The 18,775-nt window shown below is 32.5% G+C and overlaps 2 protein-coding genes across 12 annotated transcripts in view; one reads left to right on the forward strand and one right to left on the reverse strand.

Annotated features, from left to right (window-relative positions):
- Positions 1–18,775, forward strand: part of LOC126885657 (uncharacterized) — a 148,869-nt gene that overhangs the window by 97,550 nt on the left and 32,544 nt on the right. The window lies entirely within an intron of this gene.
- Positions 1–18,775, reverse strand: part of LOC126885637 (zinc finger protein 845-like) — a 37,008-nt gene that overhangs the window by 2,148 nt on the left and 16,085 nt on the right. For 3 of the 8 annotated variants that reach the window (XM_050652286.1, XM_050652292.1, XM_050652280.1), the window contains 3 exons: positions 16,099–16,380; positions 9,197–9,478; positions 351–3,019 (listed from right to left, as the gene is read on the reverse strand). In XM_050652286.1, the coding sequence (XP_050508243.1) occupies positions 1,629–3,019; positions 9,197–9,478; positions 16,099–16,380 (1,955 nt within the window). In that variant the 3' untranslated portion in view covers positions 351–1,628. Of the gene's footprint in view, positions 1–350; positions 3,020–9,196; positions 9,479–16,098; positions 16,381–18,775 lie in introns of those variants that run through there. The other 5 variants (XM_050652318.1, XM_050652301.1, XM_050652288.1 and 2 more) reach the window with 4 other exon arrangements.

The raw sequence follows: 18,775 nt of genomic DNA on the forward strand, positions 1-18,775 counted from the left end.
TTTAAAAAAATCATCGATTACCTCATCACTCCCAGGTGGATGACGTCACTAGTATGATATATAAGCCAAAAAGTCATAATTTAAAAACAAAAATCGACATGTCTCAGGATTTTTATCCTTTACCTATTCTCGAGATAATGAATTTATTCCAACTCAAACGTCGTCACTGTATATTCCAAAGCACTTAGAGATCTATTTTTTTATTTTGAAACTAGATGTATTGTTTAGTTCTGCGTAGATTTGTGTAAAGTTTGTAAAAAGTGAAAAAAACATTTATGTATTTAAAAAATTTTTAAAATACTTTTACAAAAAAAAACAAAAAAGTTTAGATTTTATTTTTTATTTTACTTGTTTTTGTAAATTTTTCAATAAAACCTCACAGGAACTTGATATTATCTATTTATAACTACAGTAAAAATTTGGACCTTCTATCATCTAAGGATCCACAGATATTGACATCAATATCTGTGGATGCGTGCTAGCAGAATTCATCACTATAACTGTCAAAAGTTGAGTGCAGACATTCAAAAAACAAATAATTTTGTAACCATGTATATTTTCTACTATAATGAATTTTATATCGTTGGAAAGAGAAGATTTCGGAGAATAATTTTCAATTATAACCCAAAAAACTTAAAAAATTGAATTTTCGGACTTTGGCTGCCCTTACATAAGTTGTTTACCTATTTTGATTTTCATTTCTCCTTCAATATTTTCGAGGGCACTTTGAACGATATTTTCGGAATATATATTAAATAATAGTGGAGAAAGTACATATCCCTGACGAACTCCTCTTTTTATTGACATCTCTGCAGTCAGATGATTATATATTTTGATCGACGCCATTTTTATTCCAATATAGCTTTTTAATAAGGGCCACGGTGCTATGGTCTATAGCATGTTGTGTTAGAGTTTTCATCTTTCTAACTTATATTTGACAAAATTATTTAAATTAGCCAAAGGCTCCTCAAGATATTATGAGAAAATATCCATTTTGGATATAAAACAATTAATTTATGTTACAAATCAAAACGAATTTCATGTGTTTATAGTTTTTTTCTTTCACTGTGTACTCCTATTAGTATACTGAATATAACAATGTTCACACTTATAAAACTTTTCTCCACTCTGCAATCTCTCATGTAGTTTCATTTCGCATACTTGACAGAACTTCTTAAAACATATTTCACATCTGTAATATTTTTCTCTAGTGTGCAGTCTCAAATGACTTTTTTGGCTAAACTGCTTAAAACAAATTTCACACTTGTAAGGGTGTGAACTTTCGTATGCGCAACCAAAGAAATTTTATGTCTGAACTGCTGAAAACAAATTTCACACTTTTTTTATAATGGCTTTGGCTTTAGCCAATTAGCCAGACTATTTGTTTTTTGTATGGTATTACAATAATAATTTTTAATTTAATATCTAGGCCTACTTATAATCTAAATTTACAGGGTGTTATAATATATTAATGGATACAATTTTTAATTTTAATATCTAAGCCTATTTAAAATTTAAATTTACAGGACGTTACATATTCGTAAAGACATTTTAACGTCTGCTTATTTTTTGGAAAAATAATTTCGTTTAAATTGACAGGTAAAGGACAACTTAGATCAATTAATTTTTCATACATTATATTTCTTGTAAATTTCTTGAACAATTTCACACTTGTAAGGCTTTTCTCCAGTGTGAACTTTCGTATGTTCATCCAAAGCAAACTTTTGTCTGAACTGCTTAAAACAAATTTCACATTTATATGGTTTTTCTCTAGTATGAACTCTCATATGCCCATTTAAATTGCTTTTTTGGGCAAACTGCTTAAAACAAATTTCACACTTGTAAGGAGTTTCTCCAGTGTGCAGTCTCAAGTGTATTTTCAAATTACTTTTTTGGCTAAACTGCTTAAAACAAATTTCACACTTGTAAGGCTTGTCTCCAGTGTGAACTTTCGTATGTTCATCCAAAGCAAACTTTTGTCTGAACTGCTTAAAACAAATTTCACATTTATATGGTTTTTCTCTAGTATGAACTCTCATATGCCCATTTAAATAGCTTTTTTGGGCAAACTGCTTAAAACAAATTTCACACTTGTAAGGAGTTTCTTCAGTGTGCAGTCTCAAGTGTGCTTTCAAATTACTTTTTTGGCTAAACTGCTTAAAACAAATTTCACACTTGTAAGGGTGTGAACTTCCTCCAGTGTGAACTTTCGTATGCGCAACCAAAGAAATTTTATGTCTGAACTTCTGAAAACAAATTTCACACTGGTGAGATTTTTCTCCAGTGTGTATTTTCAGGTGGTCTTTTAAAACACTTGCTCTGCCAAACTGTTTAAAACAAATTTCACACTTGTAAGGAGTTTCTCCAGTGTGCAGTCTCAAGTGTGTTTTCAAAGAACTTCCTGCAGCGAACTGCTTAAAACAAATTTTACACTTGTAAGGCGTTTCTCCAGTGTGAACTTTCGTATGCGCAACCAAAGATATTTTATGTCTGAACTGTTTAAAACAAATTTCACACTTGTAGTAAGGCGCTTCTCCAGTGTGAACTTTCGTATGCGTAACCAAAGATATTTTATGTCTGAACTGCTCAAAACAAATTTCACACTTGTAAGGTGTTTCTCCAGTATGCACTCTCAAATGTGTTTTCAAATGACCTTTCTGAGGAAACTCTTTAAAACAAGTTTCACACTTGTAAGGTGTTTCCCCAGTGTGCAGTCTTAAATGTATTTTCAAATTACTTGCTGTAGAAAATTGTTTAAAACAAATTTCACACTTGTATGTGACACAATCCAAACGATCTTTTTGAGAAAATTGCTCACAGCCTATTTCACGTTGATTAAGTCCTTCTCTGGTCAGAACTTTTGCATTCTTATTTAATTTATTTTTGTAAGAAAAATTTTTAGAACAAATCGAATTTTTGAAAGGTTTATCTCCTGATGTTGGACTTATTTGTTGTTCTTCCATGCATGAAGGTTCAGGTAATGGGTTCATAATTTCCATTCCCTTCTCATTGGAAAACCCTAAAATAAAAAAAATTAAGTAAAACTTGATATTGAAAGAAAAATAATATTTTTTTAAGAAAGGGAATTACTGTCATCAACAGTATAGTATACAGTGTGACAATTTGAAAATTTACCAACCTCTATAATTTGGTCCCTACAGAAATTCTAAAAATATGCAAAAATGCGTCAAATTTATTTAGGTTAACTCTAGCGGGGGCGGACACAACATTTAAGTATGACATTCCTAAGTCGTTGCAAACCCTCAGCACTGTACGCAATAATGACGGGTATCGTCTGCTGACCTTAAGGGCACCCGAAGTCACATTTAACGACAATGTTAAAATTCTGTCACATATACAGTGAGGACGTTTGAATTGGAATAAATTCATTATCTCGAGAAATAGCCAATTTAAAGAGAAATCCTAAGACAGGTCGATTTTTATTTTTAAATTATGACTTTTTGGCGTATATATCATACTAGTGACGTCATCCATCTGGGCGTGATGACGTAATCGATGATTTTTTTAAATGAGAGTTGTGGTTGTGTGATAGCTCATTTGAAAGGTAATTCAATTCTCTATTCAGTAATATAAACAATAACGTAATTATTTATACAGGGCGGCCAAAAAATATTTTCTTTGAATAAATTCATTGACACAAAAAGAAGAATGTAAGCAATTTATTTAATTCAAAATACATTTTACTGCTGTCAGAAAACAGAAAGAAATGTTTATTTGACAAATAAATATTATTTTCGCTTAAATTTAATGTTAAAGCTGCCACCCACCTGTCTCTTGGCAGTTTGAACATTGAAATTAAGCGAAAAGCAATGTTTATTTGTGAAATAAATATTTTTACCTGTTTTCTGACAGCAGTAAAATGTATTTTAAATTAAATAAATGGCTTACATTCTTCTTTTTGCGACAATTAATTTAATGAAAAAAAAATATTTTTTGGTCACTCTGTATAAATAATTAAGCGAGGTGTGAGACAAGGGTGTATACTGTCACCAACCCTGTTTAATCTCTATTCCGAAGAAGTAATGAATAGACAACTCTCTGAGCAATCCATAGGTATTAAAATAAATGGTGTTAGATTAAACAATCTGAGATTAGCCGACGACACCGTTCTGATCGCAGAAACACTTGGAAGAGCTACAGACATTGGTGAATAAGATAGCAGACTGCAGCGAAGAATATGGACTATCTTTGAACATAAAGAAAACTAAATTTATGGTAATATCGAAATCAACACGAAATGTCCAAAATCTATATTTACACAATGAAATTATCGATCGAGTTAGCAAATACAAATATTTAGGCACTTTTGTAAATGAAGACAACGATAACTCAGCAGAAATCAAAATAAGAATAGAAAAAGCCAGATCCATATTCACTAAAATGAAGAGAGTGTTCTGTGGAAGAGATTTGAGCCTTGAAATGAAACTTCGCCTGATGAGATGTTACGTACCCTCTGTGCTGTTCTACGGAATGGAGTTATGGACGCTGAAAAAGATTGATATCAAAAAATTGGAGGCATTTGAACTGTGGATGTATCGCAGAATCTTGAGAATATCATGGACGGAGAGAGTCACAAACGTCGAGGTCTTGAGAAGAATGAATAAAGAAAGGGAAGTCATATTTACGATCAAAAAACGAAAACTGCAATATTTGGGACACATTACAAGAGGCGAAAGATATGAACTGCTTCGAATAATTATGCAGGGGAAGATAGCAGGAAAAAGGTCCATAGGAAGAAAACGAAACTCCTGGCTAAAGAATCTACGGGAATGGTATAGCTGTAGTAACAACGAATTGTTTCGGTCAGCAGTTTCGAAAATACGTATAGCCCTGATGATCGCCAACCTTCGGAACGAAGTTGGCACTTGAAGAAGAAGTATAAATAATTAGGTTATTGTTTATATTACTTAATAGAGAATTGAATAACATTTCAAATGAGTTATCACACAACCCCTACTCTCATTAAAAAAAATCATCGATTACGTCATCACTCCCAGGTGGATGACGTCACTAGTATGATATACAGGGTGTTAGTAAATAAGTATGAAAAATTTTAAGGGCTAATTCTACATGAAAAATTAATACCAGTTTGCTCTATAAACATATGTCCGCAAATGCTTAGTTTCGGAAATACGGGGTGTTGAAATTTTTATTTCAAACTGCCAATTTATTTATTGCTCTAAGACCAGTTGGGCTATGAAAATGAAATTTGGTGAGTTTTAGGAGGTAGTTATTACGAATTTTTTGACATATAATTTAGAATTTCGTATTCATCATTGGCGCGCCTACGGGCAATGGTTTGAATTTTTTTAAACAAAAAAATAGTATGCTACTGAGATATTTCGAATTAAAAATTATTTTTAAATTCCACGTCTAATTTATGATAAAAAAACCTTTCTTGCCTTTTTTTCATATGATGCACCGTTTTTATGCAGAAAAATAAAACATCTTGGCGCGTATTTCTCATTTCTTAATACATCATCAAGAACTATCCAATATAATAATACTAAACTAGAACAATAACAGAAAATATTACTAATAAGATTTCAACTAGGTGCAAAGCTGCAAGAAATGTTTAAAATGATCTCCTTTACAGATAACAGAAGAATTTTATATTCATCATTGGCGCGCGTACGGGTAATGGTCTGAATTTTTTGAAGAAAAAAATAGTACGCCACTGAGATATGTCAAACTAAAAATCATTTTTGAATTCCTCGTTCAATTTACGACAAAAAATCTTTCTTTCCTTTTTTCCATAAGAGGCGCCGTTTTTATACAAAAAAATAAAACATCTTAACGCTTACCAAGTATTTGAGGTAGTTTTCATATGCATAGAAACTTAGTTCAAATACTTTGTAAACGTTAAGATGTTTAATTTTTTTGCATAAAAACGGCGCCGCATATGAAAAAAAGACAAGAAAGATTTTTTGTCGTCAATTGAACGACGAATTCAAAAATGATTTTTAGTTTGACATATCTCAGTGGCGTACTATTTTGTTCTTCAAAAAATTCAGACCATTACCCGTACGCGCGCCATTGATGAATATAAAATTCTTCTGTTACGTGTAAAGGAGATCATTTTAAACATTTCTTGCAGCTTTGCACCTAGTTGAAATGGTATTAGTAATATTTTGTTATTGTTCTAGTTTAGTATTATTATATTGGATAGTTCTTGATGATGTTTTAAGAAATGAAAAATATGCGCCAAGATGTTTTATTTTTCTGCATAAAAACGGTGCATCATATGAAAAAAGGCAAGAAAGGTTTTTTATCATAAATTAGACGTGGAATTTAAAAATAATTTCTAATTCGAAATATCTCAGTGGCGTACTATTTTTTTCTTTAAAATAATTCAGACCATTGCCCGTAGGCGCGCCAATGATGAATACAAAATTCTTAATTGTATGTCATAAAAATCTTAATAACTACCTCCTAAAACTCACCAAATTTCATTTTCATAGCTCAACTGGTCTTAGAGCAATAAATAAATTGGCTGTTTGAAATTAAAATTTCAACACCCCGTATCTCCGAAACTAAGCATTTGCGGACATATGTTTATAGAGCAAACTGGCAATAATTTTTCATGTAGAATTAGCCCTTAACATTTTTCATACTTATTTACTAACACCCTGTATAAGCCAAAAAGTCATAATTTAAAAATAAAAATCGACCTGTCTTAGGATTTCTCTCCAAATTTTCTTATTCTCGAGATAATAAGTTCATTAGAGATCTATTTTTTTAGAGATCCAAAGCACTTAGATATCTATTTTTTTATTTTGAAACTAGATGTATTGTTTAGTTCTGCGTAGATTTGTGTAAAGTTTGTAAAGAGTGAAAAAACATTTATGTATTTTAAAAATACTATTACAAACAAAAACAAAAAAGTTTAGATTTTATTTTTTATTTTACTTGTTTTTGTACATTTTTCAATAAAACCTTACAGGAACTTAATATTATCTATCTATAACTACTGTAAAAATTTAGACCTTCTATCATCTAAGGATCCACAGATATTGACATCAATATCTGTGGATGCGCGCTAGCAGAATTCATCACCAAAAAGTTGAGTGCAGACGTTCAAAAAACAAATAATTTTGTGACCATGTATATTTTCTACTGCAGTGAAACATGGATAATTCGAATCTCAGGGGACCGTTAGAAAAATTCGAATTATCCAAAAATTCGAATTAAAAAATAAATCTACAAAAACAAGGATTACCTACAAAAACATCTGCAAATAATGATAAATATCAGTAGTTGATCAGCAAAAAACAGTAGTTGATAATTTTTATCGCTGTAGATGTTTTTGTTCCTCTATTCTTGCCCGAGTTTTGTCAAACTAAAAAAATGAGCCAACAAAATTCGGCCAGAAGTACCAATTAAAACATTTGCAAGCTATAAAAAAGACAGACTTTATTTTTTTCCAAAGAGATTCGAAATTTTTAGCTGCTTTTTAGAATTTAGCTTCTCAGTAATGACAAAAGATTCTAAGATATTCAGAAAAGATAGTAGAAAAGTTCGAATTATCCAAAATATAATTCGAATTATTTACGACTTTTTACCATTACTTATATAGGAAATGCTAGGGACCAGAATAAAAATTCGAATTAAAGAAGATTTCGAATTCTGGAAGTTCGAATTAAGCAGGTTCCACTGTATAATGAATTTTATATCGTTGAAAAGAGAAGATTTTAGAGAATAATTCTCAATTCTAATCCAAGAAAACCTTCAATTTTCGGACTTTGGCTGCCCTTACATAAGTTGTTTACATATGCTCCGTTGATTTTCATTCCTTCTTCAAATTTTTCGAGGGCATTTTGAAAGATCTTTTCGGAATATATATTAAATAATAGTGGAGGAAGTACACAGCCCTGACGAACTCCTCTTTTTATTGACATTTTTGCAGTCAGACGATTATATATTTTGATCGACGTCATTTGATTCCAATATAGGTTTTTAATAAGAGCCACAGTGCTATGGTCTATATACCATGTTGTGTTAGGGTTTTTATCTTTTTGACTTATTTGACAAAATATTTTAACTTAGCCAAAGGCTCCTCAAGATATTATGAGAAAATATCCAATTTGGATATAAAACAATTAAATTATGATACAAATCAAAACGAATTTCATGTTTAGTTTTTTTTTTCAGTGTGTACTCTTATTACTATACTGAATATAACAATGTTCACACTTATAAAACTTTTTTCCACTCTGCAATCTCTCATGTAGCTTCATTTTGCCTACTTGACAGAACTTCTTAGAACATATTTCACACTTGTAGAATTTTTCTCTAGTGTGCACTGTCAAATGACTTTTTAAACTACTTTTTTGGCTAAACTGCTTAAGACAAAGTTCGCATTTGTAAGGGGTTTCTCCAGTGTGAACTTTCGTATGCGCATCCAAAGATTTTTTATGTTTAAGCTGCTTAAAACAAATTTCACACTTGTAGTAAGGCGCTTCTCCAGTGTGAACTTTCGTATGCGCATCCATAGATATTTTATGTAGGAATTGCTTAAAACAAAGTTCACACTTGTAAGGTGCTTCTCCAGTGTGAATTTTTGTATGCGCATCCAAAGATATTTTATGTTGAAACTGCTTAAAACAAATTTCACACTTGTAGTAACGCGCTTCTCCAGTGTGAAATTTCGTATGCGCATCCAAAGATTTTTTATGTATGAATTGCTTAAAACAAAGTTCACACTTGTAAGGCGCTTCTCCAGTGTGAACTTTCGTATGCGCATCCATAGATATTTTATGTAGGAATTGCTTAAAACAAAGTTCACACTTGTAAGGTGCTTCTCCAGTGTGAATTTTTGTATGCGCATCCAAAGATATTTTATGTTGAAACTGCTTAAAACAAATTTCACACTTGTAGTAACGCGCTTCTCCAGTGTGAAATTTCGTATGCGCATCCAAAGATTTTTTATGTATGAATTGCTTAAAACAAAGTTCACACTTGTAAGGTACTTCTCCAGTGTGAACTTTCGTATGCGCATCCAAAGATATTTTATGTCTGAACTGCTTAAAACAAATTTCACACTTGTGAGGTTTTTCTAAAGTGTGCACTTTCAGATGGACTTTCAAAACATTTGCTCCGCCAAACTGCTTAAAACAAATTTGGCACTTGTATGGTTTTTCTCCTGTGTGCACTCTTAAATGTGTTTTCAAATTACCTGCTGTAGAAAATTGTTTAAAACAAATTTCACACTTGTATGTGACACATTTCAAACAATCTTTTTGAGAAAATTGCTCACAGTCTATTTCACGTTGACGAAGTCCTTCTCTGGTCAGAATTTTTGCATTCTTATTTAATTTATTTTTGTAAGAAAATTTTTTAGAACAAATCGAATTTTTGAAAGGTTTATCTCCTGATGTTGGACTTATTTGTTGTTCTTCGATGCATGAAGGTTCAGGTAATGGGTTCATGATTTCCATTCCCTTCTCATTGGAAAACCCTAAAATGAAAACGAAACTAGGTAAAACTTAATATTGAAATAAAAATAATATTTCTTTAAGAAAGGAAACTAATGACTGTCATTAGCAATATACAGTGTAACAATTTGAAAAGGTACCAACCTCTATAATTTGGTCCCTACAGAGAATCTAAAAATATGCAAAAATGCGTCAAATTTATTTACGTTAACTCTAGCGGGGGCGGACACAACATTCAAGTATGACATTCCTAAATCGTTGCAAACTCTCAGCACTGTCCGCAATAATGACGGGTATCGTCTGCGTATATAAGGACGCCCGAAGTCACATTTAACGACAATGTTAACATTATATCACATATAGATTACAATGCACTTAAAGATCTATTTTTTTATTTTGAAACTAGATGTATTGTTTAGTTCTGCGTATATTGGTGTAAAGTTTGTAAAGAGTGAAAAAAACATTTATTTTAAAAATTTTTTGAATATTTTTACACAAAAAAACAAAAAAGTTTAGATTTAATTTTACTTGTTTTTGTACATTTTTCAATAAAACCTTACAGGAACTTGACATTATCTATCTATAACTACTGTAAAAATTTGGACTCTACCACAGATATTTGACATCAAAAGTTAAAAAACAAAGTATAGTCGGTTCGCTAAACTCAGACACAACTGGCTAGTGATTTTAGTAGGTATAGGTATTTATTTTGTTTTTGGGCAATTTTGCCAAAATTGGCAAAATTACTAACTATTTAGTAATTATTAACTACACACACCCAAACTTATAGGGAATCATCTGATATTACTTACTATTTCGTGTGAATTTAAAAAAAAAAACGAACACACGAAGTCAAACAATATTTATTTTCAAGCAATTTAATAACAAATACATAACAATTAAATAAAACAATGAAGTATTTAACAAACAAATTGAAAGTAGGTAGTTGTTTTAAAGTAAATAGCATACAAAATTTCAATGTAAAACGAATAATGTTTAAATTGTTTTTATTAATTTTTTTTTGTATTTTGTGGTAGTCAATCACCTCTAGTCCTTAAGCGTCGTTTAAACACAACGACAAGTCACAGCAACTAGTTGTGATGACAAGTTGAAACGCTGTTTAGACGCTGCGATTCAATGCGATACCACCTTCAACCCAACTCCAACTTTGATAAGTTGTGCGATGCACCGTTTACACACAATGATAAGTTGCAACAACTCGATTGACCTTGATAAGTTGTTTGATTTATCGCTGTGTTTAAACGATCCTTTATGCAAGATTCAGTTTGCGTGGGCACGCTCCTAATCAAATTATCAACATTTTGTTGTGCTACGTTGCTACATCCTTTAAGAGCAGCTTGTACTAGTCGTGGCAGTCGTGCGGTGTTTTGTGGATTATCCCGGCGAGCTCTAATTTTTCTTTTAAACATATCCTACAAATACTCTATAGCAGTGGTTCCCAACCTTTTATGTCTGGCGACCCAACTTCTGATGTTTTTTCATATTCGCGACTCATCCCTCACCCATGATGGTATATATTATGTACGTTATTCAGCTACTGTAAGAGCCACGCCGCGACCCACCTGAAATCCGCCCGCGACCCACCAGTGGGTCGCGACCCACCGGTTGGGAAACGCTGCTCTATAGGATTAAGCTCGGGTGAGCAAGCAGGCCACTCCAAACAAGGGATACCTTCTGCTTCAATGATGTATGTAGTCACTCTAATGTTATGTAGAGGTCCATTATCATACAATAAAATTAAATTTTCTCCCGTTGCACCTCTCCAGAGCCTGAGTCCAGGTTATCAACATACCTGTGAGCAGTTAAAGTTGATTGGATGAAAATTAAAGGAGTTTTTTTACGGATCACAATTCCTCTCCAGAACAATACACTTCCCCTTGTATATTTGTGAATAGATCTGACAGTTTTCGTTCTTGCTTGTCTTCCTCGACCTCTAAGTACACGATTTCGTGGGTCATCTGATTTTACACAAATCGTGACTTCTTTTGAAAATATCACATTTTGTCAATTTCCAATGTTCCAGTTTTGGTGGTGAAGACACCAATTTAGGCGATCAACCTTGTGCTGCCTGGATAACTCGGGAACCCATAACTGTCTCCTGTTGTATACTTCTTGGTACGAACTCTTCTTCTTATCGTTTCAACCGAAACAGTTACACCTGTAGCTTCCAAAAGCTGTCTTTGGAGCTGCAGGTGAGAAATGGTTGGGTGTCTTCCAGCTGATTGGACAATTAAACGATCATGGAGAGCCGTTATTACTTTTGGCGATTTTCCCTTGCTTTATTTTTGAGCTTACCTAGTTCCTGTTACCTAGCATAGGTTTTGGACAGAACGCCCTGTATTACGCCTAGCTCTACAGCTACGTCCCTCTGAGACCATTACTTTCTCCACGAGACCAATAATATTTTCTCGTTGTAAGTTCTATAACCCCACATGAGGCATATTTTCGGTTTTAGACGCAAAAGTTAGTTTATTTATTTTCGTTCAATTTGCAATTCAAGCAAATAACCTATTCGCGGTGTGCAAGTACTTGGAAGGGATACGCGAAACGATCGTGCGAGAATAGCGGAGAAATATTGCAACTTTCTTAAATAATTCATATTGTCAATTGAGATTGTCAAATTGACGTACATTTCATAACTATTGTCATTTAAGAAGAAAAATAATATATTGCTCCACAATATTGACATGATATGCAATTAGTATATAAAGGTAAACTTAATTAATTGTATTTTGCTTGCAGTACTGCATTTTAATAACTAATTTTATTTACTACAGTATTTCTCATGATCATCTTTCAGTGCGTCACAGTTTTTCGATTTCTTTCTAACACATTAAATTGTATGTGACAGAAAAAAAGGCACGTCGGTGATTACATTTGGTCGGTGACATTTTTATAACATTTATTCTAGTTATTCTAGTTGTCGATAGATGGCGCCATAATAAAAAATATTTTCTTTTTAATTAGATAATAATATTACAAATATAATCTGTATAATTTATAAGACTATACAAATCAAAGAAAATACCATTTTATAAATGCAAGAAACACATTTGATTTGTTTTTATTCCAAATTGAAAATAAAATGTGACAACTGTCAGATTTAACTAAAATTTCATGTTAAAATAAATGTCATAAATGTGTATTATCACGGACTTACCCTTTTCCTATCATTTGTTACGCACTGAAAAATGATCATGAAAAGGACAATACATACATACAATTGTTTACGTTGTAATAACTAACCCAAATCTTATTTTTTCTTCTTATTTTTTTTTTGGACTATGGCCTTGACAATTATTCAATAACCAGGACAATATGATTGGCCAATATAATTAAAAGTGCTAAAAATGTTGCCGAGCTATGAAACCAGGTGTCGCTTTTCCGAACTTGCACGGTCCCAATACGGTACCGAGCTGTACTATCCGATTGTCCTATATATTTGTTTATTTTCAAACAATATTATTATTCTTCGCAACAATGACAAGTTTTTTCAAAAGAATTAAATATCACTTTGAAATACATAGTGATTCCATATAATATATAAGTTTGGGTGTGTATATTTAGTAATTATTTTTTTACCAATTTTAATAAATTGGCAAAATTACTTACTAAAATCACTAGCCAGTTGTGTCTGAGTTTTGCGAACCGACTATATTCGGAAAATGCGGGCTAGCAGAATTCATTACCAAAACTGTCAAAAGTTGAGTGCAGACGTTCAAATAACAAATAATTTTGTAACCATGTATATTTTCTAGTATGTATAATGAATTTTATATCGTTCGAAAGAGAAGATTTCAGAGAATAATTCTCAATTCTAATCCAAGAAAACCTTTAATTTTCGGACTTTGGCTGCCCTTACATAAGTTGTTTACCTATGCTCCGTTGATTTTCATTCCTCCTTCAATATTTTCGAGGGCATTTTGAAAGATTTTTCGGAATATATATTAAATAATAGTGGAGAAAGTACACATCCCTGACGAACTCCTCTTTTATTGACATTTCTGCAGTCAGACGATTATATATTTTGATCGACGCCATTTTGATTCCAATATAGGTTTTTAATAAGGGCCACAGTGCTATGGTCTATACTTCTATACCATGTTTTGTTAGAGTTTCTATATTTCTGACTTATATTTGACAAAATGTTTTAAATTAGCCAAAGGCTCCTCAAGATATTCAGCCGTGTGATGAATTACCGAAGTTATTTTTAACGTTTGCGTTAAAGTTAACATAACTATAACATATAACTATCTCCATAACTATAAAACGTAAATTCGGTGTGATGGATGATCCACCGTTATGAGATGAGTTATTTCCGAGACGTTATAGATAGACGGAAGAATATATTAAGTTGTCTAAAAAGAGAACCTTATGTAGAATCAGTATAAGTTTGAGCGAGAAAGAGAATCACGAGAAGTTGGTATACCTACCCACGGCTACCAATGACCGAACAGCTGTTCGATGTTCGGTGTCTTTCGGTGGTGAATCGTAAAAGTAGATAGAAGGAACAAAGAATAGTACTTAAAACCATTGGATGTTTATAAATAAAAATTTCAACTTGTATCTCTCGATTTGATTTTTGTATAATTTTTAAAATTGCATTACGCTTCTATTTTTAAATTATTAGCTTTCTTTTTCATTTTTATTATTGTTTCAATTTTATTACCTACGTGTTTTTAATTGTTATCTTAGGTACACATATGTTTTTGATAATTTTGTGCTGCTTTATATTCGATATTAAATTTGATTTATTTAATTAATAAAATGCCGCACAAAGTCCTGGGACAATCTGATGCAGCGTTCTACGTTAAATAATCACTTGATTTCTATCTAAAAACAAATCAAAACATAAACCTAACCTTACAATCCTTAACATAACTACAGAGTTATCTCATAGAGGTATATATTGACATAGAGAGAGTGTCATTCAAAGCGAAGTGACGACACCATCTTTTTTCTTTGGATTAGTGCTGTTTCACTCTTACGCATATTAAGCTGCGACAGTTGTCCTCCTCTTCCGTGCCTATGCTCACACCTTAATGTCATCTTAGTTTCTCGGTACAATGTGCTGGAAAGAGATAGCGCAAACTAGTCGAAGAGATCTTGTCGTCAGGACGCGCGGAGTGAAGGCTCACTCTATGTTAATATATACCTCTATGAGTTATCTCATAACTTGAGGTTTAACCAGAGACATGTTAAGGATAGACCGGGCTAGTCATATGCTACTCAATGCATCTAGGTGTAACGCCGACATATTGAGTGGTCTAGCCAGCTCTGTCTGTCACATGCGCGGGATGCGGGATCCCTTGTTTAAAAGAGATAGATAGACCACCGATTGACTGTTTCCATGCTGTTTCCGCGTTACGCTTTTTTGGTGAGTATGCCTTGTCTACGCTTAATATGCCAATGGGTTTAACGTCGCGTTATAAAGTGACAGTTGATATATCAGATAACTCAAGAACTGTCAAGAAATAACGCAAATAGTTAAGTTAAATTTGATACATCACACCAATTCGAGGATTATAACTTAACTACAGGATAACTTTACGTTAAAGATAACTTCGGTCATCATCCCAGGACTGATTATGAGAAAATATCCACTTTGGATATAAAACAATTAATTTATGTTACAAATCAAAACGAATTTCATGTGTTTATAGTTTTTTCTTTCACTGTGTACTCTTATTAGTATACTGAATATAACAATGTTCACACTTATAAAACTTTGCTCCACTCTGCAATCTCTCATGTAGTTTCATTTCGCCTACTTGAAAGAACTTCTTAAAACATATTTCACACTTGTAATATTTTTCTCTAGTATGCACACTCAAATGTCTTTTCAAATGACTTTTCAGATTACTTTTTTGGCTAAACTGCTTAAAACAAATTTCACACTTGTAAGGGGTCTCTCCAGTGTGAACTTTCGTATGCATATTCAAAGAAATTTTATATTTGAACTGCTTAAAAGAAATTTCACACTTGTAAGCTTTTTCTTCAGTGTGCACCATCAAATGTGTTTTCAAATTACCTGCTGTAGTGAGCTGCTTAAAACACATTTCACACTTGTAAAGCGTTTCTCCGGTGTGAACTTTCGTATGCGTAACCAAAGATATTTTTTGTCTAAACTGTTTAAAACAAATTTCACACTTGTAGTAACGCGCTTCTCCAGTGTGAAATTTCGTATGCGCATCCAAAGATTTTTTATGTATGAATTGCTTAAAACAAAGTTCACACTTGTAAGGTGCTTCTCCAGTGTGAACTTTCGTATGCGCAACCAAAGAAATTTTATGTCTGAACTGCTTAAAACAAATTTCACACTTATGAGGTTTTTCTCCAGTGTGTATTCTCAGATGGTTTTTCAAAAAACTTGCTGTGACAAACTGTTTAAAACAAATTTCACACTTGTAAGGTGTTTCTCCAGTATGCACTCTCAAATGTGTTTTCCAATGATCTCTCCGAGAAAACTCTTTAAAACAAATTTCACACTTGTAAGGTGTTTCTCCAGTATGCACTCTCAAATGTGTTTTCAAATTACCTTTCTGAGAAAACTCTTTAAAACAAATTTCACACTTGTAAGGTGTTTCCCCAGTGTGCAGTCTTAAATGTGTTTTCAAATTACCTGCTGTAGAAAATTGTTTAAAACAAATTTCACACTTGCATGTGACAAATTCCAAACGATCTTTTTGAGAAAATTGCTTACAGCCTATTTCACTTTGATGAAGTCCTTCTCTAGTCAAAAGTTTTGTATTTTTATTTAATTTGTTTTTGTAAGAACAATGTTTAGAACAATTTGAGTTTTTGAAAGTTTCTTTTCCTGATTTTGGATTTATTTGTCGTTCTTCGTTGCATGAAGTATCAGGTAATGTGTTCATGGTTTTCATTCCCTTCTCCTTGGAAAACCCTACAATAAAAACAAAACTTGGTAAAAATTATTGTTGGAATAGACAAAATGAAATCATTATAAAACACCAGGTGCTGAAATAGAGAAAACAGATGGAGTGAGGAAAAGAGGCAAGCTGAGAACACAATTTAAGGACCATGTGGTGGGTGACTTACGAGTGTTCTCTCTCTCTCTCTCTTTCTCTCTACATCTATATCTATCTCTCTACATCTCTATCTATCTCTCTACATCTCTATCTATCTCTCTACATCTCTATCTATCTCTCTACATCTCTATCTATCTCTCTACATCTCTATCTATCTCTTTACATCTCTATCTATTTCTCTACATCTGTATCTATCTCTCTACATCTCTATCTCTCTACATCTCTATCTATCTCTCTACATCTCTATCTATCTCTCTACATCTCTATCTATCTCTCTACATCTCTATCTATCTCTCTACATCTCTATCTATCTCTTTACATCTCTATCTATTTCTCTACATCTGTATCTATCTCTCTACATCTCTATCTCTCTACATCTCTATCTATCTCTCTACATCTCTATCTATCTCTCTACATCTCTATCTATCTCTCTACATCTCCATCTCTCCCTCTCTATCTCTCTCTCTCTCTCCTATGGCGCCCCAAGTCGGGCCCTGGTCTCCCCCAGCATCCGCCTCCAAGGTTCTCACTTCGTTTATCCACCTTTTCCTTGGTCTTCCTACTGGCCGACGTCCCACCATAGTTCCGCTAAGCGTCCTACTAGGTGTTCTGCCGTTATCCATTCTTATAAGGTGACCTGCCCAGCGCAATCTTTGTATTTTTGCATAATTTGCTATACAGGGTTCTCTGTAATATTTTTATAACTCGTGGTTGAACCTTATTCTCCATATATTATTGTCGCAAATGGGTCCCAGTATCCTCCTTAATATCTTTCTTTCAAAAGCAACGTTTAAAATAGTTTGTAAGTTGATAAAAGCTACATTTTAAAATTATTTTGAAATATACAGGGTGTCCCAATCAATGGCGGCGTGTCAAAGTTATATTTTTTCTTATGGAACACCCTGTATTTAATTGAACTTTTTAATTGTTCGCAAAAAATAAGGTATAGTTTCATAAGGCTTCCCTATACCTATGTACAGAGTGTTCTGAGTTATGTTGACTTTTCTTAAAATGTAAAGTTTTAAAAGAAGGCTTATTCTCAAGTTATTTACGAAATTATAAAAACATTACTTTTAAATATAAATAGTTGGATATTGGTTGAATGTATTCCTTGGTTAATTATTACACATTTGTCTACAGGGTGTTTAAAATTTACAGTTTCATTAGTGGAGTATTCAATTTGTCATATGATGCTTATTTTAAATGGAACACCATGTATATTAATAAATAATTATACTAAACAAATTTACCTCTTTCGAATGGTATATGAATGTCCTATACCTAGGTGTCATAGTTTTTGCGTAATTTACAATTATTTAAATTATTAATCTGTAAATCGATTTTAAAACAAAAGATGAAGTTAATTAATGTCATTGTATGACATTGTCATTTTATGACAATACGGTCTGGTAACTATCTTATAATTAATGCATTCCATGCTTGATTATTACACATTTATTTACAGGGTGTTCAAAATTTACAGTTTTATTATTGGATTATTCAATGTAGCATAATGATGGTTATTTTATTAGAACACCATGTATATTAATCAAGGATTATACTAAACACAGGTTGTTCCTCTTTCGAATGGTATATAGTATATGGCAGGGGTCACCAATTAGCGGACCGCGGTCCGCATCCGGACCGTGGGCTAGTTTTGTGCGGACCGTCAATAAATTGAGAATATACCTAGTGTTTGGCAATTTTGAAAATGTTTGGCCATGAAATTGTGTACTATGTTTGGCTCAACTTATGTGTGCGAAGCCGCTTTATCAAGAATGAACTTTATTAAAAATCGGTAGAGATCTCACTTAACAGATGAATATCTCAACTCCCTAATGAGACTCAGTTGCACTAAACTCACTCCAAACTTCAGACAGATTGTACATAAAAAATGCCATTTTTCTCTTTGATAATTTAATTTTGTAAAGAGTTTCCCCCTTAAACTTACTAATCATTAATTTTGAAATTAAGTAAACTGTGATATAAAATTGTCAGTTGCATTTTTTTAATATTCATTTCCTCTCTACTATAGGTATGTTAAGTAGGAGTACTTTTCAGATGTGCATTTAATTACAATAAATTTCAGATTTAATAAGTTTGCAACAAACACCTTGCATTGAAACTAATGTAGAAAAGAAACATGTTAATTAGCATTTTGTACTGATTATTTATTTTAAATTCCTTACTTTCCTTTCTCCAAATTGAAGATGTCTAAAAACCATTAGCATTCAAAATATAAATTCCTAA

The sequence above is a fragment of the Diabrotica virgifera genome, chromosome 1 (genome assembly GCF_917563875.1).
Source record: "Diabrotica virgifera virgifera chromosome 1, PGI_DIABVI_V3a".
In the NCBI taxonomy this organism is placed as follows: Eukaryota; Metazoa; Arthropoda; class Insecta; order Coleoptera; family Chrysomelidae; genus Diabrotica; species Diabrotica virgifera.